This window comes from Haliotis rufescens, unplaced genomic scaffold (genome assembly GCF_023055435.1).
Source record: "Haliotis rufescens isolate VD_foot unplaced genomic scaffold, xgHalRufe1.0.p SCAF_14, whole genome shotgun sequence".
NCBI classification, from domain to species: Eukaryota; Metazoa; Mollusca; class Gastropoda; order Lepetellida; family Haliotidae; genus Haliotis; species Haliotis rufescens.
The window spans coordinates 30,564,977-30,592,700 of NW_025963824.1; the positions used below are offsets into that span (position 1 = coordinate 30,564,977).

Below are 27,724 nucleotides of genomic sequence, written 5' to 3' on the forward strand. Positions count from 1 at the left end.
TTATGATGAATATGACATTGCTCTATGGACCTATTGCGCATCATCTTAGCGCTAAGATGATCGTAACTCCATACTTTAACACAGGCCTACGACAATCATAGCACTAAGATCGCTTTGTGGAACGGGACCCTTGTCTATGAAATCTGAGGTTAATAATGTTTCTTTCTCAATAAACACCGGACGATGTAATAAACGCCTCTCGTATTTTCAACACAGTTACTCGTACGAAACCGAAGAAGTTTGTTCACATTACACAACTTTCTTTTTAGATTTTTTATTTCGGAGAATCAGACTGAGTTGTTATTGCTCCTATCACTGATTCAAGACATTCAAGCAATGTCTTTCTTAAAAGAGATAATCAATACTTTTAACACATTTCTTAGGATAATCGTTATGTCCAGAAAACGGTTTCGTTTTTGTGTGGGAGAACCCGGGGCGTCAGATTATATATGACGTTATGGCCTGACAGCAGAGCTTCAGATAAGCAGCGTATTTGCGTAAAATACCCCCTCAAAATATTCAGAACCCAATTACTTTCAATTAACCTGCCTACAGAAACGCATACTTTAAATGAAAAACTCAAATAAAAACAGCACGCGTAAAAACCCAATGAAACTTTTTCAGCATGCGTACAATGGAACTAATTTCCGAAACAAAATTACGAGCTAATTTACTTTCCGAGTCAAGCCTATATATTAAGAACATTATTTCATGGTGTTTTTTTTAATCTAAAATTGTGCACTAAATTTAGGAAAAAATCAATAGAATGATGAATAGATGAGTGAAAAAATATTGGTTACCCAATGCAAAAGGTAATATCCCAATTAAAATAGAAACCCTAGAGTGAAAACTGAATGCTCAAAAAACTATATGGACGTATCAATTACAGTGTCTCATATGAGGCCTTATGAAAGTGAGTGAGGATGGTTTTACGCCGCTTTTAGCAATATTACATCAATATCACGGCGGGGGACACCGAGAAATTGGCTTCACACATTGTACCCACGTCGGGAATCGAACCCGGGTCTTCGGCATGACGAGCGAACGCTTTAACCACTGGGCTACCCGACCGCCCGCCTTATGAAAAGAGAAAGCCACAGGTATATTCCCCTCAGTCTGTCTTACAGTACCTGAACCATATTGTTCCCCCCGACCTTACTCTAAATGAAGCAAGTCTAGATTTTCAACAGGTTCCCACCTCACCGGGGCTCCTTTTCAATATAAATGTGGTTGTTTGGTTTTATCAAAATTATACATTTCCAGAGGCTAAGCCCTACTAATCCAGAGTATACAAAGTATATTTGTATCCCTCAACTAGTGATGCGGATGTTGTGATGATCCATGTCGAACCTGAGAGTGACTCAGTGCTAGGGTATGTTGTCAAAGTAGGGTATTTAGATACAGGCATTACCACATCTAAAAGGGTTTTGTTCACCATCAGTATAAAGTGACTGAAATCTTCGCGAATTTCTTAATTCAACACATCGTAAGTAACAATAACAAGCTACCCGTGACACCCGGTTCCTGATACCCAGACATGAATGTTTAATACCCGGTGTGAAGTCACCGGCGTATCCGTATTATCGTTTGAATTTTAAACAACTGTGGGAAACATACATCTCGGGCCGCCTGATTGGCCTTGTGGACGGAGTCGCCGCCCTGAGAACGATTTCGGTGGGTCGATCTCCGGTTACCATGTAGACGTTAAAAGATGGTACTTGTTATTACCCTGACTGACGCTCGGCATTAAGGGGCTAAAACAAGGACTGGTCGGCTCGGAGTCAGTATACTGTGTTTGAGCGGGGTATACATGTTAAACTGCGGAATGGTATCTCAGTGGCCTAGCACTATTAATCGGGGTTAATCCGGCTAATACAAGCAGCTCCCAACACACATGCATGCACGTCGCTATATAAGTGCAATAATCTTGGACGCGACGTTAAACCCCATTTCACCTCACCAATTTACGCCCAACAGCCGCTCAGCCATCAAAAGGACTCTCCTATGTCAATTCAGCACCCGATATACATAGAAATAAATCAACAACTAGCAGCTGTCTGAGGTTACACCACATTTAAAATATTCTGAAAACTGACATTGTCAACTTTACAGAACACGTTTATAACCTTTCAACAAATTGTATCAATATGGCGTCGCTCTCTTTATTCCCTCTTTTGCGCATGACCGGTTTTCACCCAGCATGCCCCGCGAAGCGCTACTCTTGATAATGTTGTTTAATGTGACGTATTTCTCTGTAGGGGGGAGATTTATGGCAGGAAAATGGCGTAATTCAGAAAAAATGTCATTACTGAAGTACACCTCTATCCTCACACAAGAATGTAAAGTACATTGTCGTCAGAATCTTTAGAATAAATCCCCAGCAACGTTTGCTGTCGCGAGGGTGAACTCAGTGAAGCGGGTGGTCCGGGGGTCCGTGTGGCGACTGACTGGATGTGATGTATACATGCAGAAGCGCGATGATATCAGTCTTATACACCTGCAGTGGGCGTTACATTCACATAAGGGGCGATCGGCCCATTAAACGTGTACAGAGGATTGTCATACGTCGCTTGACAAGAACGTTGGTACAGACATAAAATTGATTTTATATTCATACAAGTACAGATGAAAATAAACATTTTATGTTTATATTTAACTTGGACATCCCTCAGAAAAATATTATTATCTATAGATATACTTTGTAACTTGTTTGTTTTTAAGATTGTAAATGATATATATTCTATAAACATATTGTTTGTGTACTCCAAAAAGAAATGCAATCATAAAAAAAATCTTTCAGAAAAATAATAATTTAGCTTTTTCAAAACAAAGAATACAAATTTTGCAAAATTAATAATACTACTTATATTGCTGAAGGAAAACAATGATATCATTGTGTCATGGGTTGGATAAGAATAACAGTACTTTTGAAGAATACGGGTTCGCACTCCTTTAAAGAATTGGCAGATCAAGCGAAAATGTGATTCATCCGCGACAAGAGGCACAATATAGAAAGGACATGTGCATTCATGCCTTGGTATTTGATGACATCTGACAGTTGTATGTAAATCAAACCCCGCGAAGATCCGGTTTGTAATTGGTATTCTGAACCAATGCTTGTCGGCAGAGCTCCAGAGCTCCAGATTTTGAGCAATTGAGTTTTTACTCTAGGGTTTCTATTTTAATTGAGTTATTACATTTGTCATTGGGTAACCAATATTTTTTCACTCATCTATTCATCACTCTATTGGATTTTTCCCACAGTTAAAAAAATATGAAATAATGTTTCAGATGTATATTAACTGTTCTAAACATAGGCTTGACTCGGAAAGTAAATTAGCTCTTAATTTTGTTTTGGAAATTAGCTCCTTTGTACACATGCTAAAAAAGCTTCATTGGGTATTTACGTGTGCTGTTTATATACATTTGAGTTTTGCATTTAATGCATGCGTTTCTGTACGCAAGTTAAATGAAAGTAATTGGGTTTTGAATATTTTGGGGGTTACGCAAATACGCTGTTTATCTTTAGATCTGATAATTGTCGTCATATATGTAGCTTGAATGTTGCTGATTGCGGCGTTAAACAACAAACAAACGTAATATAACGCAAAACTGTAGTGGATAACAGTAGAGTAAAGTACGGTTATAACGAACTCAAAGGGACTACTAATTTTAGTTCGTTATAACCGTAGTTCGTTATACGCATATATGCAGCTTAACTACAGCAAATAGTCGGGATCAAAAAGTAAGTTCGTTATATCCGTAAGTTCGTTTTAAGCGTGTTCGTTATAACCGTAGTTTACTGTAGTTTGAGTCCATCAGACCAGACAGTACACTATCCCCGTGGTACGATCATCCTGTACAGGCTATCACAGATACCTCACAATATATCCCACGTCGGGGTCCAGATGTGTATCGGCTGGTCACAATGGTCGCTGTTATTGGATAGTATTTGGATGAGACCACATTATGGCCTACTATACTTACGTTATGTCGAGGTAACTGAGTTCCTGTTGGACAAGTGGTGTCGATAGTAAGCCGTATTACCCATACGAAATGTGCCGTGAGTGAGTTTGATTTTACGCCGCTTTTAGCAATATTCCAGCAATATCACGGCGGGGGACACCAGAAATGGGCCTCACACATTGTACCCATGTCGGGAATCGAACCCGGGTCTTCGGCGTGACGAGCGAACGCTTTAACCACTAGGCTACCCGACCGCCCCGAAATGTGGTGTGACCATGACCTTATGTTTTAATATTGAGAAAACTAAGTTCGAGTTAATGAGGTTGCCCTCATTTTTTCTCGATCAATTGTTGATTACGATAAGAACTCATTACTTTTGGGTGAAAACCCAAATCAACCTCAGTTTCCAGAAATAATCACCCTTCTATGACCACTATTGAAGTACCGTTGAAGTAAACTATTTGCTCGTTTTCCTATTTCGACCCAGCTGTTGTGGGCAGGATTTATCGATATTTTGCCGGTATTACAGTCATTATATCGCCACATCCCTTCTGCCGAGCCACAATCCTTACCCCACGTGTTGGCTACGCCAGATAATTAACACTTTTGTCCCAGGGTAACATTGCCGATCAAAGGTGACGTTACGGTCAAGGTCACGTTACGGTCACTATCGATACGTTGTGCATACCATTCAGTCTTACCACTGCACGTGCAACACGCTCCAGGCCTTGGACTGGCCACATATCCGTGATTAGTTGTAACAATAACAATTTCTATCTCGCATAATCGATATCTTACAGGCTCGGGTTAATAGCTTACATGAAACGAGAAGCGAATGTAGTGTTCCTTTTAACATATTGATTTGAGGTCATTAATTCATTATGAATAATATTTGTTCCTATCAAAAAGAGTTGTTTTTTTCCAAAATACTCCATAACCTTTAAATCGCTGCTTGTCTTCGACGAATAAATATTAAATAACCATATGAAAGGCTATCTTAATTTCGAATTTGACGTTGTTAGCTATTATTGACGAAGAAAAGATGCTGTAGAGATAATTTTTACGTTTCCAGTGTCTCAAAATAGTCGTTGTACCATGAAGGATTTAAAAAAAAAAAATACCACACAAAAGAAGTTTAAGAAGACCGAATCAGTCATTGTCATTGCAGATTAGCTATAGTAATATGAAATAATCGCGTGTTCTTCTTTTGAGTAGTATACATCACAACCTTTAAATATCTGCTTTCATCTTCGACGAATGAATATTTAATCACCCCAGTGGCTATCGTAAGGTAGATTGTGGCGTTTTTAGCAATTATTCATTAAGATTGATGATTGGGTTGCTTCAACGTATCTGAAAAAGCCATTTACCCAAGTGAGAACTATTTCACCGATAGTCGATATTCTCCATGCCTATACAGATATTGTACCATGAAGAATTTAAGACATTGGAGACAACGATTTTGTGTCTGCTAAAGATGAATATAAGGAACCAATCCTGTCTTAATGAAAACGATCGAAATAATAATAAATTATCTAATTATATTAATAACGATTTATGTACTCCTATCGATATTTTGTCTGCTACAAGATGTTTTAAACAAATCTGTTTTCATAAAAGTGACGGAAAATAGTTATACAATCAATTGATAACGATTTATGTATTAAGACTAGGAGCCTTTGCGATATTGTGTCTGCTTCGTAATATGTTCTTCAACAAATCCTGTTTTAATGAAAACAATGAAGTTAGATGTAAGCTGTTTATTCATTTACAGGGTGTAGGAACAAACATGTACATATATGCGTGTGTCCAGTAGGTTTGTTTGCTTGTTTAACACTGCACTCGGCAATATTCCAGCTATATGGCGGCTGTCTGTAAATAATCAAGCCTGGACCAGACAATCCAGTGCTTGACATCATGAGCATCGATCCACGCAACGGGGATACGATGACATGCATCAACCAAGTCAGCGAGCCTGACCACCCGATCCCGTTAGTCGCATCTTCCGACACGCATAGTCGCCTTTTACAGCAAGAAGGGTTGCTGAAGACCTATTCTGACCCGGATCTTCAGGGGTCGTGTCCAGTAGGACTCTGTTGGCGCACTCTATATGTCAAACGTCCCCGGTGAGGATAAAAGGGGATGCTCTGAATAAAATATGAGCTTATAGCTTTGAGGTGAAGCGGAGCCTGCTGATATTGCTTGGTTGAGCAGAAGGCTACCGGATAACCTTTCCCTCACAGACGAATGGGGAGAGTTTTAATAAGTGAAATCATTCGAACGCATCAGGCCTTAGATCGCCCACAATCATGCATGCGATGTTTGATTTTCAAAGGATTGGCAATGGAAGGTGTCTAAGTGTTGATGAAACGCGAAAAACTGAGTATCGTTATGGATATATTTTATATGGTTAATTTATATGAGGCCCGTGAAGATTCGGGGTAAAATAGGTCTTCAGCAACCAATGCTTACCAAAGGCGACTATGCTTGTCGTAAGAGGCGACTAACGGGATCGGGTAGACTAACATTTAGTCTCTGAAATCAACATGTTTGACAGAAAAACGGTTGTCAAATATAGTTATATAGTATAATAAAAAGGAGACTTTCTTCAATCTAGACTTGCCAAACATTATAGACTTGCATCGGCTGTATTGGATATATTTGTTTCAGGGTTTGTATGACAGACTAGGGATCGGGTGGTCAGGCTCGCTGATTTGGTTGATGCATGTCATCGTATCGCAATTGCGTGGATCGATGCTCATGTTGTCAATCACTGGATTGTCTGGTCCAGACTCGATTATTTACAGACCGCCGCCATATAGCTGGAATATTGCTGAGTGCGGTGTTCGGTCTGTAAATATTCGAGTCTGGACCAGACAATCCAGTGATTGACATCATGGACATCGATCCATGCAAGTCGTCATGTAACAGGAAAAGTTGTGACTGCAGCGAAACACATTGAACAATTCCAAATGAAATTCACAACCTTTGTAAATCATCGCTTCCAAATCAGCAGTATATAAATATATGTATCACAGATGATTAAATTTCAAGCTGTTTATTCATACACACATTCATTTCAATGACAGGTGAAATTGACGAGCAAGTAATGTCACGTGACATGCTAGAATCTTATCTTATCTACGTTAATTTCTCACTTGTGTGATCTGCAGGAATTCCCGCAGGCCACGGGAGACGCTTAGATAACGAATCGTGATAGAAAGGTTTTTATCTCCATGGAAACCAAGACATAGAAATCGATATGCTTGAAATAAGCAATGTACATGTACATAGACAGTGGTGACTTACATAATATGTGTGTCGCATACAGCCCACGTGATATGGGCAGGTGCGTGCATCTCCGCCGTGGCACATGGACTATCGAGACGGTACAGGCTTTTAGCTGAACTAAAGATAGGTCTCATTTAGTTATAAAAATAATTATTTTTAAATTTGATATGAATATTTTTGTTTTTTTGTTGATGTTGTATAGCCACGTAACAGTTAAACAATGGGGACGTTCGACGTAGAAACAGAGACAATATTCTATAAACTATAGAAACAGATACATAATAAGTCAGGATAACAATACAAAGTACAAATTCAAAATCTTATGTCATCTTATGATTATCTATAATAAGTACTGGGGCGGTCGGGTAGTCTAGTTGTTAAAGCGTTCGCTCGGGTTCGATTCCCGACATTGGTAAACTGCGTGAAGCCCATTTCTGGTGTCCCTCGCCGTGATATTGCCGGAATATTGCTAAAAGCGGCGTGGAACCATACTCACTCACTATAATAAGTACTCTAGAGTTGTATACATGGTAGCAGATTATATCTACGTCACCCGGTTCATTATTTGAAAAAAAGTAGACTTAATATTTCTGTGATGTTAAGGATGGCACAATAATTGCTTTATAATGAAAGAGAATTAAACAGAGAGTGCCTTACATGTGAATATTTATGACAAGACATCAGGTAGTGTTCTTCATCTTCAAGGACTGAGAAGTGACCACAGATATGTTCTTCAAAAGGAGTAGGTGTTCTTCCCAATTCAGTACGATAAACCATTGTTCTCGGTGCCTCGGTTTGGTACCTCCTGCCATTAGCGCAGGTCAGTGGAGTTGGAGTACAACCCGTAGGAGTACAACCCGTAGGAGTACAACCCGTAGGAGTACAACCCTTCTGTGAATTTGGGTAATGCAGAAGGCTGCCGTGTTGGGGAGTCTCGATATGTTCCAGAAAGTTCTTGGTGGGTTCGACCAGACAATGCTTCCTTGGTGAGGAATCATTCGGTTGCCAGGAGACGAGGCATGGGTGCCTGAGCCGAGCAAGCTTAACCCACCCATCCCCTCTGTGGCGTGTTTATTTAATCTGTAAATTATAATGGTGATGATAACAAATAATAGCAGTGAGAATCTTAGTGTCCTGTCATTAAACCGGCCTAACGAATGAACGAGTCCCAGTGTGTTGGACATCCGTAAATAATTGGACATTGGACGTCTGTAAATAATCGAGTCAGGACCAGACAATCAGTGATTGATATCATAAGCATCGATCCACTCAATTGGTGTACGATAACATGCATCAACCAAGTCAGCGATCCTGACCACCCGATCCCGTTATTCGCCTCATACGACAATCATAGTCGCCTTTTCCGGCAAGCTTGAGTTACCGAAGACATATTCTACCCCGGATCTTCACGCGTCAGTTACAGAAGGTGTTCTTAGCGTTACGGCGATCGTAAGCTTTTCTTACATTAGGGGAGTTAGCGCTAAGACCGCTTTGAGGAACAGGACCCTGATAAAGTTTTTGCTTGTGGGGATGTGCATTATTCCGGTGTATATAGTTTCCTGGTTATCGATCTCTTCCGCTACGGAATATTCTGAGCGTTGGGGACGTCACGTTTGACGCAAGCGGTAGGAGCTTGACAATGCGAGCGGATGTAATGTTGCTAAATGCTACTCTTTCCTATAATGAGATGACATTTTGCACGAAGGCGGTTTCGGTTATATCCGATACAGCTCTTGCCATCAATAATCTCAAAATACATACGGACTGAATATCACGAGTGATTTACAAACTGAGCGTTTTCTGTTTCTATTCTCAAGGTCCGGGTTCGATTCCTCACGTGCACAATGTGTGGGGGGCACGGGTGGCCCAGTCGTCTAAGGCGCCGTGATTCGCTGTGCAGAGTTGTGTCCCTTGGGCACGCCAGAAACCTATGATTGTTGGTTCGAATCCCGTTTCGCCCCGATTATGTTTCTAGGTTTGTCAGCACCATACCCGTGCTCGTGGGTTTCAGCGAAGTGGTAAACGTCTAAGACCTGCATCACTTCGGGCTTTCCTACAACATAAAGCTGACACGCCGCGATATAACTGGAATACTGTTAAAAGCAGCGTTAAACCCAACTCACTCACTCACTCACTCACAATGTGTGAAAACCGTGTCCCAGTCGTGTTATTCTTGAATATTGTTAAACGGCACAAAATAATACTCATTCACTATTCAGTCATCAATTGGCATGGTCTCCGAAACACATTCCTCTATCATCTGTATAATCATTTACTGTAACTGCAATGTGTTACTGACCCGTCCTGGGGCGGTCGGGTAGCCTAGTGGTTAAAGCGTTCGCTCTTCACGCCGAAGACCCGGGTTCGATTCCCGACATGGGTACAATGTGTGAAGCCCATTTCTGGTGACCCCCGCCGTGATATTGCTGGAATATTGCTAAAAGCGGCGTAAAACCATACTCACTCACTCACTTCTGACCGTCCTGCCGCTCAACGATTCTGTAATGGAGACATCAAGATAATCTGATTCCGGAACTTGAATCAACGAGCGCCTTTCTAGTTACGGAATCTACAAATTCCAGTGATTTCTTTGACTTGAACCATGTTGTGGTTGATCTATAATGTATCTATAATTTTGCATAATGACCTAAAATTAAGTCAGTTTTCCTGGGGGCACGGGTGGCCCAGTCGTCTAAGGCGCCGCGATTCGCTGTGCAGAGTTGCGTCCCTTGGGCACGCAAGAAACCTTTGATTGCAGGTTCGAATCCCGGTTCGCCCCGATTATGTTTCTAGGTTTGTGTTAGCACCATACCTCTGCTCGTGTGTTTCACCAAAGCGGTAAACGTCTGAGACCTGAATCACTTCGGGCTTTCCTCCCACATTAAGCTGACATGCCGCGATATTTTTGGAGAACTGTTAAAAGCGGCGTTAAACCCAACTCACTCACTCACTCAATTTTCCCCCGGAACAACAATAGAGTGACTGTGTCATATATATTGACGTTTGTAATTATTTTAAGATTTTTGTCACTGTTTTGAGTTGATTGTGATTTGAAACCTCAGACTGAATACGTCAGATTGTTCAAAGACATAACGACCAGAAGACCATGCGTTAAAGGAGGCATGTCATTGTGATTTGAAACCTTTGATCGGCCAATCAATTCGGAGCATTCTCTAAATGCCTTGAAAAGTTCTTAATAGAAGCCCTTATGCTACTGTACAAAAGACATGAAGGCCAAACGAGAATGTGCTGCTGTAGGCTTCAAATCCGATTAAACCCACAACCCACTTACACCAGCTTTTCAGATAAAACTCCGTGCAAATTGGAGGCGGCGTTGAGAACTTTCCGATATATGACCTGTCACTGCCGGAAACACTCGAGCACAAGATATATTGAATCACTCGCCTTATTAGAGAATAATGAACGATCCTTCAAATCGCTCCGGACAGATAAGTCGCCGAGGTTCAAGATAGGCATTGGAGAATACAGGCTCTTTGCAGTGCAGGGTCGTTTATTTGAGAGTAGATGCGTGATAAGCGATACCTCTTTGCGCTGTGTGGATAATAGACTGTAAAGGGCAAATGCCGTCTGACGCCAAGGGACCGGTCATTTTACCCAGTTGACTTTCAAGCAAAGATCAAACTAAACTCCTAAAAGAAAATGTTTACCTAATGAGCAAATATATAACCTGGGGTGACATATTAACGACCAGAAGCACTGACAAAGCTGGAGATATAAGGCCACTTTTCACCATTGTAAACATTTAACGTCAGACGGTAGTAATATCGGTGATGCCACGGAGCTTTGAGTAAACGCCGGGCGTAGAATGACGTTGGGTTTAACCTGAATTCATAACGTGTCTGTTCCGTCACGGTATTTCCCCGTGCCCGTTTCTGATTCCTGTAGAGGCGGTTGGGTAGCCTAGTGGATAAAGCGTTCGCTCGTCACGCCGAAGACCCGGGTTCGATTCCCGACATGGGTACAATGTGTGAAGCCCATTTCTAGTGTCCCCCGCCGTGATATTGCTGGAATATTACTAAAAGCGGCGTAAAACCAAACTCACTCACTCACTCTGATTCCTGTACGTTTTAAATCTTGGAAGTCGATAATTATTCACGGATTTTTTAAATTTAAAAAGAAGCCGTTTATGAAATTGAAATATAGTTAGTATCGTGTCAAGCGTTATCCCGTCATTCCGATTGTGTTCCATAAAAGGGTGGGCCAGTGGACCATTTCTGTGTCCGGAGATGAGATGTATAAGGAATCATTGGTCGTGGGTTCGAATCCCAGAATCGCCTTGATTTTAATCCTTGGTCCTTCAGTAAAATACCCGTGGTCGCAAGTTTCGCCAAAGCGGTTTTCGTGTAAGGTCTGTGCCACTTTGGGCTGTGCTCAAACATTAAGCTGACATGTGATGACATGAATAAATAAAATTTCAAACCAGCTCACTCACTCATACAAGAAGATAATGGTCTTGAGCAAGCCATGTGTGTCGTAAGGTGAATAACGGGATTGAGTGGTCAGATTCGGTGATTCATGAAATCAGTCACTGGATTGTCTGGTCCAGTTTCTTTTTCACAGACCGCCGTCATATAGCTGAAATATTGCTGAGTGCGGCGATAAACAACAAACAAACACACACACACTGTCACCCTTGGATGATACCATTTTTACCTCGCAGTTAGACTTAACTGAACAGCCCACGACAAACCCCTTCACAAAAACTAAAAAAAACTCACCCATTTACCCGTCAGCAACCTAATGGCTGATGTTCATTGTACACAACCTATCACCAAGAAACCCGATCTCTAAATCAACCCTTTTCAACCGGCAATCACACTCAAGTCAGTCTCGCTGAAATTCAATGACAATGTTTTTGTTAAAACACCAACGTACCCTTTCAGGTCGTCGCGAGCAGAGACTCGACTATCTCCCAAACACTATAATCTACCTTCAGCTATGCAAAAAACGACACACTCAGTAGAAACCAACACCCGAGTTACCCTGACCCACATACGGACAAAAGCGGAGTTGCATGCCATAATATATTGAGAAAATAACAGTCCTCTTTTCTTTACCTGCTGCGAAAAGTGACACACTCGACGTGAAATACACGCACTAAGGTTCCGTCTCTCCCCTCCCCACCTACCCACAATGCTCCATTGAGTCCCCGAGATTGAGGAGAGGGCCTGTTAATATCATGTTTCTTGACCCAGGGGTAATTACACAGAAAGCCTGGCCCGACCCAGTCGGGCTTTCAAACATAACACGCCTGTTCGGAATGTGGCTGTGACCTCTCGCAGGGGTCGCGACGTTCTACCTGTATAGACATCGCTGTCCTATTCCGAGGAAGACACCGAGCGGAGAGGTTCAGATCGGCTGTCTCGCGATTTGTGGATTTGGGATATTTTGTGATTGGATATTCCGACTGGACTTTTACCTGTTGGTTAAGGTAACGTGTCTTAGTTGTCAGATGAGTGATTTAGTTGTTTGTTCAGTGGATAAGTATTGCCCGTTATCAGTGTATTACTGTATTGCTAGCGTTAACGATATGCTTGAACGTGTAGCTTTTCTTCGCGTTGGGTTATAAACATCACGTCAACATATCGTTACTTGTGAATTTACCCTGTCGGCGGTGTTAGATCTATACTAACATTTAGTCTGTGAAATATTAATATTTTAAGTTGTTTTTGTTTACAATGTCTGTAAACAAGGAAAGAGCCCAGAGATTCATCCTTCTGAAAAACTCGTTTGGGAGTTTTCCGGCAGGTTTGATTCAGCGTCTGTGTTAGAGACGACGTTTGGTCGTGTGATATTTTTTTTATAACTTATGTGCTTCGTTAAGCATCTATAACTAGTTACCCATTGGTGTCAAGGGGACAGAGTTTTGTAACACATGTTATAACAATTCCTAAACCCAGGTGAGCTTGCCAGTCGTGTTAATGCAAGACCGTACAATGCGGCTGTAAACCCACCCTAATCCTGCGCCACGACTGTGAAATTTATATTTTTTACTAAAAGCCTAAGCAAGTCAAGATCAAGCTAAGCCAATTCCAGTACCCTTGAATCCACAAAGGTTGTTTTGGGAAAAACATAAATTATTTTAAAGAGACGTTGTTGTATTTTATAGATTGTTACCCAACTCATCAAAACCCAAGTCTTACAAAGGTCAATGTTAACTCTAATGCCGATACGTAAACTATAAACTGTACTTAACAATAATCAAAATTCGATCCCCGTGACGTTAATACCATTTATAAAGGTCACGTTTAGCAGTGTCTAACACGTGACATACTTCCCGCAACTATCAAAATGGCAACACGAACAACGAATAGCATTCATCTGTGACCTGTAAATATTTAACTAGCAATTCTTATCATCAATACAGTTTTATAATTACGTTCGTTTCAAATACATATCTCGTCTATTCAGTTTTAGTACAGTATAATCTGAAACTACTTTTGACATTAATATTTCATATATATTGGAAACCAATATCTGTTTTGAACCTTTGATATGTGATATACGAACGCAGGTAGGTATATGGCATTCAATGAGGGAGCATTCCATGTGGGGAGTATCATTGCCATCTAGGAATGCCTGTCATTATGAAGACAATGTATATACAATGTAGCAAATGTTTACTGTTGAATAAAATATCTCTCTCGCGTGCTTTAGGTTCAGCTCCACGGGGAGTATTAATCACTTAATCACTGTAGAGTGAGTGAGTGAGTTAAGATTTAACGTCACATCGGCAGTATTTCAGCCATATCGTGACGATCACTGTAGAGAGAGAGTTCAGTTATACATCTACATTAACAATATATTGCAGGGTGGCGGTGTTACATTATATATATACATTGATCATTTGGATCGGTAATCAGACATTGTTGGTGTAGCCGTGCCAATGACGGGTTCGAATCCAACTTTGGTTGACATATTTCAAGAATTACCATGTTTAGGGCCATCTTAAACTATATTGCTTTTGACAGGGATATTTTTATGCCTCCATGATATTCGTGACTAATGCCCATATGTCAATTGTATATTTAAATGGAAGGACATCCCAACCGAGTAGTACATATGTAAGACTAAGACTTAGTGTATGAAAAAAACCCTTTAAAATAATTGGAATTTTGTTCACCCTTTGAGGGTTTTCTCTTCTGCTGTTTTCAAGGAAACTAGACTTGGTTTAGTGGGATCTAGTATTCACCTTGGCTTTCGGTAAAAACATATTTATAAAATTATAAATTCCACAGTCGTGTCGCAGGACTATGTGTGATAGTGGCGTGAAACCTGGTTTATTCGAGTCTCAGTTATTAACACTCAGTCTTTAAAATTAAAAAAACTTAAGATTTGAAAAAATGGTTGTCATAAGAACGGAGGCCACAGAATCTCTTCATTTTCAGCCTGAATCAGACGAAATGAAGATTTGTCAAAGTATTGTAGATTTGCTTGGGAGATTGGGGAGATTTTGAATTCGGGTCTGCCTGAGAAAGAACTAATCTCAATATCAGATGTGATTGTGTATCTGTATGATGTTGCCAAAACACTATGATCGTGGGTTCGAAGCCTTGCAGCCCCGATTATGTTCCTAGGTCAGTCAGCATCATACCCGTGCTCGTGGGTTTCATCAAAGTGTAATCATCTGAGACCTGCATCACTTCGGGCTTTCCTCCCACATTAAGCAGACACGCCGTGACGGAATACTGATTAAAGCTGCTTTAAACTCAATTCACTCACTACCCTGAAATATGCACAAACGTATCTTATGACACGTAAGCGCGCACGATATGCAAATAGCCGGGACCAAAAAATAAGTTCGTTATATCCGTCAGTTCGTTATAAGCGTGTTCGTTATAAACGTAGTACTGTATGCTTACCTCAATTAAAACGCGCTTTCAATTGTCGACCTTTCATTGCAAAGGCTCATTCATCAGACAAGAAATAAACATGGCGTGCCCCCAGGGCTCGGTCACCACGTAACGCTACAGACACATGGGATTATGTAGGCGGTACTTGCGTCTTGAGTAAAGTTTTCAATCTTACCTCGGGATAAGTAACAAGTAAAAATAATGTTGATATACCTCGAGGTCTGAGGAGAAAAGTACACCACATTCATCACGACAAAACAACAATCGTGTCAGCTGCGCATGCTTCATCAATGTCTTGTCGTAACTTCCACATCTGCACTTTAATCCGATTTATTTCTGTTCTGGTTCGTTCACTGCCCCACCCTGTTTTATACCGAGTAGTTATCGCTGCCTCGGACCGAGACAGTCACCGAGGCTACAACTTTCTTTGTGATCAGGGCTTGGCAATTGGACATCCTTGATTAGACGAACTGTACTCTGTAATTTTGTGAATTTGGAACCCAGCACCGAAGTCCTGTACCAGTGGGTGTACTATTGTACGACACGCACACACCCTGTGGTGATTTTGAGTAGTACAGATACCCAGCCACCTATGCTGCCCGTACCAGGGTACTCAATGAGGGTTTGTTGGGGGTGGTGGGGGTCGGGTCGGGGGGGGGGGGGGGGGGGGGGGAGGGGTTTTGAGGCTCGGATGACTGCTTGCCATCGTGCGGTGTGGTTGTGATATAACTGGATTGTGTCCGTAATGTTACTGGTATATTTCCGGGTGCGGCGTAAAACAGCAATCAACTTTTGGGACATTATGTGGTGTCGTCTCTCGTTGTTACATTGATAGACCTGCTATCCTTTGTCGCACCTAACATGAAGGTAAGGGTCTCTTGATATTTGCGAGGAAGTTGACACCCGATTTCACCTAATTAATGTAAACAGTATTGAATGATATCTTGATTATAAGTGATAAAATAGATAAAATAGATTACAAACATTAGTCCAGATACACAGTTTAACAAGGTAGTGTAATAACAGACAAGACCCGTGAAGATCCAGGGTAGAATAGGTCTCCAGCAATCCATGCTTGCCCTAAAAGGCGACTATGCTTGTCGTAAGAGGCGACTAACGGAATCGGGTGGTCAGGCTCGCTGACGTTGTTAATGCCAATTTTGCGTATCCCAATTGCGTAGATCGATGCTCATGTTGTCATCACTCGATTGTCTGGTCCAGAATCGATTAATTACAGACCGCCGTCATATAGCTGGAATGTTGCTGAGTCCGGCGTTTAACAAACAAACAAAAACAGGACTAACTTGTGTACTTCAGTATGGATTTGTTGACATGCTACTGATTTCCTGTGCTACGTGCCCGCGGTAATGTCTTTGAGTGTGGAAAAAATACATTTTTGAAAATAAGCATTTTAGACGTCACCTGTACCTTAAATTGTTTCTCTCCCACGTTTTATTATGTGTATGTTACATGTTATATAGGTGTACATATTAATTTCCAGTGTTTTACCAGTCTATCATAAGCCAAGATATGAGTTCGTAAGAGGCGACTTAGGGATCGGGTGGTCAGGCTCGCTGACTTTGTTTGATGCATGTCATCGTATCCCAATTGCGTTTATCGATGCTCATAATTTAAATCACTGGAATGTCTGGTCCAGACTCGATTATTTACAGACCGAAGTCATATAGCTGGAATATTGCTGAGTGCGGCTAACAAACAAACAAGATATGACTGGTTGTTAAACTGTGTATTCAACCCGTCGAGTCTACTAAGTAGTCTCTGTCACAGTGGGTAGACGCACTTGACAACCTTGTAACCACGGATGTACTGTATAGCCCCACCCACGTGTCCCCACACCCGTTGCCGAACCCTCATCCAACCCTACCCGTTAACCCACTTCTATTAAGCACGAGCCTGATCTATGACAAATAAGCACCTCGAATAAAGTCAAGCACCAACACTTCCTATACTTGTTTACCTCACGATGTTCGTGTATATTTTAGAAATATCTACCAATACCATTGACCTCGTTTTAATAAAAATGTTAAATACCTTTAATATTGAGAAGATTATACATGAACACTGTAGGTTGGTTCAGATGATAGTTTCGGATGATTTTCCAGTTTGCCCAGCCCTCACTTAAACACCACATCCCAAAATGAAGCAAGTCTAGATTTTCCAAAGGTTCTCTCATCTCACTGGGGCTCCTCTTCAATTATTTGGTTCTGTCAATGTTGTTTTCAGAGACTAAGCGTCTAAGGAGGATGGTGATGAGGATTGTGGTGGTGATGTCGTATGATGCAATGTAGCAGATGAAGCAGATGAAGGGGCAGTCAAATATATGGGGAACCAATCATTAAAATCACATTCAGTTCTCGCTCCCTCCAATCAGTGCGGTGGCTAGCTATCAGATCTGATTTTAACGAGATTGATAGGGAACAGTTTCACAATATATCAACATGATCGGTTTCGGAAAACGAAAACAAAGTAGTTTCGACCAGAAAAAGCAATGCAGGATTCAAATTTATAAAATGTCTTTTTTTATATCGAAATAAATAGCAAGTCGCGCATGACGTTTATAGATGTAGATATCAAACAAATGGGTCTGACAATCAATGCAGAATAAGATATTTTTATATTTTTTAACTTTATTATATACATGTATGTATGAAAATATGTACAAAAAGGTGCTTAAATATTTACAGGAAATTACACCAGATATATATATATAGGCACGCTATATTTTTAAGCGTCATATATATATAACGAAAAAAAATAATTATATATATATATATATATATATATATATATATACCAGGCAGCTCTTAGACTATATATCCATGTCACATTACCAAATCCTGTATAGGTTAATATATGTCCCGTGTCAATGCGGCTTTCCTGCCACATCAGTCTGAGTCACGATGACACTGATTGAAATACTACTTGAAGCGGCAGGTAGAAGCCGGAAATAGAGATAGCGACGAGATAATACATAAATGATGATGATCAACTTCTTAACAACTAAAATGCTGCTGAAAGTGGTGTTACATGCAACCCACTCACTCACCCATTCATCCACTTAGCCAAGTTACATGGCCACCTGTGTAGGATTGACAACGGGGTGGTCTAGTGTTTCAAGCGTTTGCTCGTCCCGCTGAAGACCCGGGTTCGATTCCCGATATGCTACAATTTGTGAAACTCATTCCCGGTTTACCCTGCCCTAAATATTGGCGGAATAGTTCCAAATGCGGCGTTAAACCGTATCCATTCACTCACTAGAAAGACGAACACGCCCAGCTGACAATACGCTTCGCAAAGTCTATGGTAGTCCTGCACCATGACCGTGGAATATATTTATTTTATGAAAAAATAATAATCTAGAAATGCATACAAAAGCAAGTCTAGCCAGCTCAAGCTAGCTCTATTCTGAAATCAGCATAGGGAATTTTTTTTATTTTTAGAGTCAAGAAGGATATTTTGTAATATAAGATTTCAGAGACTAAATGTTATTCAAAGTCTATGGTTATAAATTCCTTTCTCTACCGTCATCTGTTTACAATCTGCTCCACGTAAATCTACAGGCATGAAATCCCACTTTATGACACCTGAGCCATAAAACCATAAGTCCTATCGGCTTATTACCTGAACATTCTTCGCATAACAATCCACCACCTGTGTCTAATTGGACATATCTTATCAACTCCGAGATCCACAGGTAAATTAAATCATAAAATCTCACAAACCACACTCCGTGTTTTGTTCCGCACACGCCCGCTGACAATGATAAACACGTGGCCAAGAACACTTATCACATTTTCCCTAATATCTTATCATTACCTTATACGCTTTGTTAAAGTTGTAATCTGCTTTATCTCACCGCTCTGCAGTAAAGCTGTTATTAGATATGTTTTCCGTACTGCGTTACCTGGTAATATGGGAGATAAATATTTACGGAATGCGGTAATCGCTAAATTTGATGGTACCATTTCCCGTGTGTCTTTCCTCGTGTAGCATTACCATACTCGTCATAAAAACACACAGATTCGTCAGAATCGATGTCCGAGTCATTGATATTATTAGAACGGGGTGGAGATTTTTTTTACAAGATGTAATCTACTTTTGTGATGTAGGATTATTATCAACATGTGAATCGTGTTCACATTGTGTTAGGCGTACACATTGTGTTAGATGTATATACATTGTGTGCAGTTAAACGCTGTGTTTTATTTCTGGGTGGCAACTAGTAAACAGTAAACAGTAAAATAAAAGCGTGACATTTTATTTTACGTTATTGGGAATACCTTTGGCAGCGGCATTTAAAGTCGCTACGCGTTAGATGTAATATCAGAAGTTATTAATATATTATCCTAAGAAAATATATTAAAAAACCCATCGAATCATAATCGTCATTATATTCGTGAAGGCCATTATTCACTAATGATGATGATGGTGATATTCTTCTTCTTATTATTATTGTTGTTGTTATCATCATCATCATCATCATTATTGTTATTATTAATATTATTAATATTATTATTATTATTATCATCATCATTATTGCGGCCTAGCTGGTTTATTTGAAAAGGTTAATATCGTACCAAGTTCGTTGTAAGCCCCGGCCGTATATGTGTTATGCAAGTGCCTGTGAATCTGACTGCAAACTGAATTTCAATACATATGGTACATCTTATCGGGACTGTCGGGTAGCCTTGTGGTTAAAGCGTTCGCTCGTCACGCCGAAAGCGCGGGTTCGATTCCCCACATGGGTACAATGTATAAAACCCATTTCAGGCGTCCCCCGCCGTGAAATTGCTGGAATACTGTTAAAATAAATCACTCCCTATCATATAATTATCATTATTATAATTATTTTTGTCATTATTATAATTATTTTTGCAGTAATCGCAGCTTCTGCCATACGCAATAATGAAGCTATAGTTTATTGCTAATATCGTTTATTACTGACAGTGTATTCAACTATTTCTTTAAGATCTGTTTTCTCCTTTCTCATGTTTAACGCTGAATAGCAACCAATAGTAACCAAATAACATAAACAAAACGGTCAAAGTATGATCAGCTAATTTTGTACAGGTAAATATCTTCAGGGGATATGCCCCTCGGAACAATACTAAGGTCATAGAATATATTGCTTATTTATATGGCAGTGGTATTCGTGTCGTGTTCGTTCTGGCACGCAAATGTTGAACACGTGGGTTCTATATATAGAATCACTACTTAGAGCCGTATTACAGCTAAGATTGCGTCACTTATTACAACTTTATTAGTGTCCCTTTCAGAATTCATACCACTAATGATGTCTTATTCAGTGTTACATTGCTTGTCAATTTCACAGATGACTAATTATCGCCTTTATTTCTTTGCAGGTGGTCTGGTGATCACCCAATCAAACCACAGGACGACCTGTCAGTCAACGTTGATTGACGAGGGACTATTTGAATTGTCATTAATGACAGAAGTGACAAATTACTTCAAGTGAGAGGACAAACGAAGCTTTGGGGTTGAATAATTCGCCATCTTTTCCCAGGAGCTGATGCTCACTTCGATTTGAAACCTGACGGACTCCTATAACGCAGTGATACATTTTTGTGCTGCAACAATTTGAGACTTTTAAAAGATTTTATGCTGTTCAATTTTGATAACTGGAATCTCCGAGCGTACGGCCTGTCATCGAGTGCATGGTTCAAAGCCCGCCATCATTAGGAAGATATTTATGCCAGTAATTCCCAAAGCGGAGAGAAAAGTTTCAAGGAATGCTCTTCAAACATTGTTGATCCCCCCAAAACTCTGGATCTGCGATCCCCGCGTTCCTTCGTGTCTTTGTGAGCCAGGATCGTCTGCTGACACGGGATTACTCGGAGCAGACGACAGTTCCCACAGCCGACGACATACTGTATGTGGCATTTGAAGACGGGGGCGAGGACGTGAAACAAACCTGAAACTCATTGTGCATCCCGGAATTTTCCTGTTAGAGTTAGTGATAATAAACGCTGGTCGCTGATAACATCAACGACATCGTCCGGTTGTGAATGTGAGCAGACGACATTTTGTGCGAGACATTTTCCCCGACTTGATGTAACACCGAAAACTGAGGTCATCTCAGAGGGTGCGTGCTTCCACAACAAACGACGTGGAATTAAATTTCCTCCAAATTTCAGGACAGTCATAATCGCCAAGCAGACGACATCTCTTGAGGCGGTTTTCAAAGAACGATAGTGAAACAGAATCCACGCAGATCGTGATAAAGAAAGGGATCGTATTACAATCCCCCTTCACTGTGCCCGAACGAAACCCACGGCCACACATCACTGACAACCGACCCCTCCAGTCTCCGCCAACTGTTGCCGATACTGCCTGTGCAGCTGTTGCAGAACGACCTGCCTGGTTCATGAAGCAGCGCTGTAGCGCTGTAGTCCTGTTAGTACTGTCTTAGCGGCGGTCTCTCCTCGGAGCTGATAAAGCCACACAGTCGAGCAGGGGAAACGAACGGGATCAGAGGGAAGCGCAGATTCCCTCTCAGAACAAAGCGAGGGCTCGCGGTGTAGTCCTGCTGACTCGTGTGAGTGTTGAGCTGTTGTGAGGACCAGCAAGGCCTAATATTCTCGGATCGTACACGGACTAGGGATTGTTGCGGACTAAGAGTGTCGTGATCGGAGGAGAGTTCAATGACAGGTTTGTGAACGACTTTGAATATTGCTGTTAACCGGTTTACTCCTCACATTTCACATTGTCTTGTGGCACTGAGGGATTTCATATCGAGGGAATTAAGGAATATATAGTTCGGGGAAACTTTGAATTTGAATCTACCAAGGAATCATTATTCAACGAACAGCGTAATCCTCACGTCGATTTCTAACGCTAGAACTGACCAAATCTATATTCGTTTCCTAAGACAGCGGAGTTTTACAAGATATCTGTGCTGTTGTGAAAACCAATACTGTGAGAACCATCAAGACATTTCACGGACGGCCGCTATCAAACATACAGCTCGTCAGCTTAACTCAAACGTGAACAGCAAATTCACAGGATTTCAGTGATAAAATTTCACTGAAAATCGAAGACGGCGGAATTCCGAACATATTTCAACGAAAAGTAAACAATCCCTCCACTCGGATCGCGAGCTTTCCTCGGAGGCTGCAGGTAACCGCACCGTGTCGTCTGCTTCTCCCGCCATGTTGATTTTCCAGGTTGAAGGGTATTGATCGTCTGCTGTAGTCAGTGTAAGCTAGATTACCGAGCTATCCAACATGGCGTTTGTTTCTCTCACTGCAAGGATGTTTGTGCGCGGGTTTACGCCTGGATTTATTCTTCTATTCCTTCTATGTGAACTCTCCGTGAGGGGCGAGGACCCTCCCGTGTGTACAGTGAAAGGACGGGTATACACAGAACTGAAATGGTACGGTTATCTCGTTCAGAAACCATTCCACCAAGACTGGGCCAAGATTCAGTACCAGATCACATACCCCGTGAACGAGTGCTGCACCAACCTGCTTATATACTATGATGATCAGATTCGGGAACTTAAAGAGGGGATGACTTGTGAAGAACGGGAGAACATTCTCCCCGCCAACAACAATCAAGTAATTCCGTTATACAAGAATAACAAGACTGTTGGTTGCAACGTGTGGAATGAAACCGGGGGGTCATACTATGTGTGTCTCGGGGAGCGAATATTCAGATCAAGTGGCCCTAGAACTTGGTATTTCGCTCTAAGTCGCTGCGGGTCAAAGACACCGTTGTATTTGAACTATGTGTTTAATATATCTGGATTTTATGGCGACTGTGAGGACGACCCCCTTGCTAAGACCTACATTCCTCCCGTGAATGCTCCAACGGATCGGTATATGTTTGTGGCTATCGGGCTGGGGGTGGTGGCAGGCGTTGCCCTCATACTGGCCGCCATCTTCTTCGCGTTGTGGCTCCTAGGAACTCGGAACCGCACTGCGAACAAGGGCAGCTCTGTGACGTCGAGCCAAGCCACCATGACACAGGACGACGTCTTCTACGTGAACCCATCATTGTCCGATCAGGGGCAGACGGACTACAGCCAGTCGAGCTCGGAGAACTATTATGAAGTTATCCCGGAGAGACGGAGTTATGAGAGCATCAACACTCACCTTGCCGTACCCCACGGTCACGGCCACGCCCACGGACACCCCCATCCGCACGCCCACGGGGCAAGACATGCAACATATGTCAAGGACATGCGTCACCCCTCATTCCCAGCGCAGCTTTTGTTTGAGGACTACCCACCCCCTCCTTACCAGCCACCCCGGGGTCTACCCAAACACCACACCCTTCATCACCCACCCCACCATCACCACCCCCTCATCGCGGCCCACCCCCTTCACCACACAGCTCAAATCAGAGAGAGACCCGGTGGGGCAGGGCCTGGACCCGAGAGGGTTCCTCTCCAAACTCACACCGAAACAAGTGCATAAATTGACACTGGCATCTGATGAAGATGGGGATGAGGCATCGATGGCCACCCGCGGGCGTTTTTGTTCGGACACTTCTTGAATATGAAGCCCGCGGACTATTGGACCAAAGTGTACAAATATCGTGATTCGTGTTGATATTATGAAATGAAAGGCTTGGCGCATCGGAGTACTGGACTCATCCTCGTGTGTCAGGGGAGTTGGATGAACAATCACTAGATGGTGGAACTATGTACCCAGAACATCTATGAATCCCTTCTATGATGAACATGTGGACGATCCAGTCTGTGTTTCCACCAACACAAGTGTGCCAACCGCACTCAACATTGTGCCAACTGGGAATATTTATTTGTCTCATTTCTCAACATACAAACGCACTTGGCACTTATCCCTTGTATGTACAAAGTTCACGACTTCGGATAATCTATAGACTCCTTCGGACATGGTTGACATGACCTATGACTCTTGACCTGACCTCTCACCTTGCCTTCAAGGCCGCGGTGACCTTGTTTTGCTCAGAAGGTTTTGAAAGTGCTATTCGCGATGAATGTTTCAAAGTATTGGCATTTACTGCCGACTAACGGGGCGAGTAAGGATGTTTTGTTGGAAGTTTTGTGGAAATGTTTTGTGGGACTGCATATCGAAAAGCGAAGGCATCGGGAGTGATTTTTTTATACATTCCCACCCAAAAAAAACAGAAACGTAGAAATTGTATTACAGATAAATTTTGTATGTGACAATTCTTTTTTTTTTACAAATCGTGACTTTTTACCTCAAAACTATGACACCAGGGCGAGCGATTACAAAGGAGTGTGTGCCTTACGGCGATAGTCAACTGTGTCAAGTTGTCAATTTCAATTTCAAGATGAATGATATGACAGATGACCGATGACAATATGTCACGTGTGATGATTAATGGCAGACAGGGGAGACAACTTGTGTCAAGAGACGAGAAATGGACGCTGTTGAAAGCGGTTTATGGAGACCCGTGTATGTATTTAATCGTTAGCATCGTCTATCTTAGGAGCAACATGACTCATTACACGGCTTGGCATGTCATCGTGCGAGGATCGACATCTTGTGTTTGACCTCGATAGTCGATTGTCGTCCACCTACAGCTCCCGGAGTTCAATCCCCTCACCACGAAGTAGCAAAACAGCAGGAAAAACATCACCATGGAACTGTTGAATCTCTGGTCTGTGTTGCGATTTGTATGATTCCTTAATTAGAGAGGTTTCTTGTTGCCAGGCAACGGCGAAAAACGTGATACTCGCCGCTTCAGCGATCGAGGCCTCGGTACCGACTGTGTTGGAATTCCTGATCAGCTTTGAAATTACTCGCAGCGAGAGAGACTGGTGTGTTCTGAAATTGCTTTTAAAGAATTAACCGATGTTGTGAATGTAATTATGTACAACTCGGCTTGCTGCGAGTTGCAGATATTCGCTCATCGCTGTGTATTGATATCTTATGAAAGCAATAGGAAGTTCCCACTGGACTACGAATGGGACGGTTGTTGTTTGTAAGTTTAGCCTGTGGTGTCTATTTTGAAATTGACACGGATTTGACTTTGAGGATTTGCTACACAATCTTGAAATGTACCATTGAGATTTAGGATGTAATACACTGGCAAATATTATTGTTACTAAATCGGGTGTATTTGAGACTTTGTGCATTATGATTATACATACCTAATTGAATATATATCGCTGTATTAAAATTCTGGCTGCATCTATATCAAGGGCGGTTCCTTTGTACAAAGTGCAATTTATAAAGAATAACCAAATTGTTCAGAGTATCACCGAATATTGACAAGCTTGTTTACACGTGTTCACACCTACTGAAATTAGTAACAGCAGCAATTCCACATGAAATTAATGCGTTACCAAATTAATGCGTGTGTCGACCCGTAGCCTAAAATGCGTCAAACATTTTTTTGTGTTCACTTGCGTCGCGCATATTTCTGAAACTGGCCAAATTATACATGAATGCCCCCAATTGATTTATTTTATTAACCACAAGAATTACGTGAATTCGTCTCCCTAGAGACGGGCCGTATTGTACACGATTATCAAAGACACCGTGTATAATCCAGGAGGACTCGATATAACTAACCATTTACTTCAGTCATACCTGAATCAACATTATTCTTGTAACGAAAATCTTTTTGTTCTGCGTTTGACATACATTTTATCTTTAAAACAATACTTACCTTAGTACATTCTTGACAAATACGTAATTCCAATTATTGCACAACATATGGATAATAACGAGAAAATATATATCTGAAAATTCTTGTGTCTGGGGTAATTGTTCAGTCAAAGATTGGGTTAAAAATCCAGGTATGATGTGGTGAATGTATTATTGTATTGTTCTATTTATTACAATTTTTATGGCTTAGTTGAGAGTACTTACCTTGTTTAAAATTTGAAATTCCCCGAATATGCATTACATTGTCATGGAGATGTGGTATGAACTGTGTGAGAGGCAAAGCGTTCACTCGTCACGCCAAAGGCCCGGGTTCGATTCCCACAAGGGTACAATCAGTGAAGCCAACCCCGGTGTTATCCAGAGTGATATTGCTGGAATATTGCTAAAACGGCGTAAAATAGTATTCAAAAGATCAAAATGTGGTGAACTGAAACGCGGTTCTAATATAAGTTGTCAAAATTCATGTATATTGCAGGACTATGATGAACACGTGTAAACAAACAAGATGAAATCAACATCACCATTCCCCGCTACCCATTCCAGTGAAGGAATTACACTGCTGAAAAGAAGTCAAGGACCACTCGATTAAACAAGACCGATAAACTCTAGTAATATGAAAGAATCGGATGGGCCTTTACTTCTTTTGAGTAGTATATATGTAGGTCATTAATCATGTTTTACCGCAGTTATTGTATAACTTGTATATTGGTATGGCACCAGTATTTAACTGCGGTTTATGAACGGTATATGATATTTCTGTTGAGCAAACATGTGCTGTCGTTTGTGATTCATTTCAAACAGTCGCGTTCATTTCTGTAATTGATTTTTTGTACGAAACCTGAAAATCCTTTGCATGCTCTGTTGTTTATGCTATGATCAGATTTGAAACTAATGTTAATTTATCATGATTTCCTTGAAAGAATTCGATCCCATGTTAATTTATCATGATTTCCTGGAGAGGTTCGATCTCACCCCAGTGTAAGTTATCGATCCGCCAGGCCATCGTGTACATAATGTTTTTCTCGGCGGCTTTATGTAACCAATTTACACGCCACGCCCGCCTATTGTATATATCATAAGTAGGTCATTCGGGTAATCAACCTCTGTGTCAAATTTACATTTTGTCAATTTCAACATAACACATGATTAATTTGTTCGATGGGCTATTGATAAGTATTACCACATGTTCCGGGAATTTATTTTAGAGTCAATTCACCGATGTCAGAAATTGATATTACGTTTATTTTTTGAAATAAATTAAATAATATATTTATTTTGTAGATATTAAGGTGTGTGCTGGAAGTATGTTAATGTGTTAATGTTAATGTTCATTGGCCTTTGTTGATGTTTTGAAGTAGCAAATATACATATGGATATACAGAGATATATATTTACTTCATGATACCACCTCTCGCATCGAGGTCGGGACTACACCTACTTCCATATCCACATGCACGGCCCACACCCTCATCAAGAACACCCCTCATCCACCCTCCCACAACAGCAACTCCTCATCAAGAACACCCTCACCCCCCCTCACCCCCCAACTACACACACACACACACACACACACACATATACCAAAGAAACGCCACGAGTCTAACACCACCCCCACCACTCCCGCGACAAATTTTACCACTACCTATCCCACCCCCACCCCCACCCCCACCAGCTGACATTCGTACCATACTCATACCAACCCACGTCACCCATTCACACTGATACCACACCAGCACCCACACCCGTAACATCCACACCCTCATCCACACTCTTACCATCTACACCCTTAACGCCTACATTCAAAGTGTAAAACTTTCATTCATAAAAAATGTCACTAAAACCAGCCACGCCCACACGTCCGACCCTTCGCTACCTGTATAACAACCGCTAAACATGTCCCTGCGGTTAATATTTATGTCATACCAACTA

General features: G+C 41.3%; 1 protein-coding gene across 3 annotated transcripts in view; it reads left to right on the forward strand.

The window, feature by feature from the left end:
* Nucleotides 1–27,379, forward strand: part of LOC124143331 — a 91,054-nt gene extending 63,675 nt beyond the window's left edge. For 2 of the 3 annotated variants that reach the window (XM_046512265.2, XM_046512263.2), the window contains one exon: nucleotides 20,516–27,379. In XM_046512265.2, coding sequence (XP_046368221.1) covers nucleotides 22,397–23,590 — 1,194 coding nt within the window. In that variant the 5' untranslated portion in view covers nucleotides 20,516–22,396 and the 3' untranslated portion in view covers nucleotides 23,591–27,379. Of the gene's footprint in view, nucleotides 1–12,508; nucleotides 12,710–20,515 lie in introns of those variants that run through there. The other variant, XM_046512264.2, reaches the window with a different exon arrangement.
* Nucleotides 27,380–27,724: the final 345 nt, after the last annotated feature.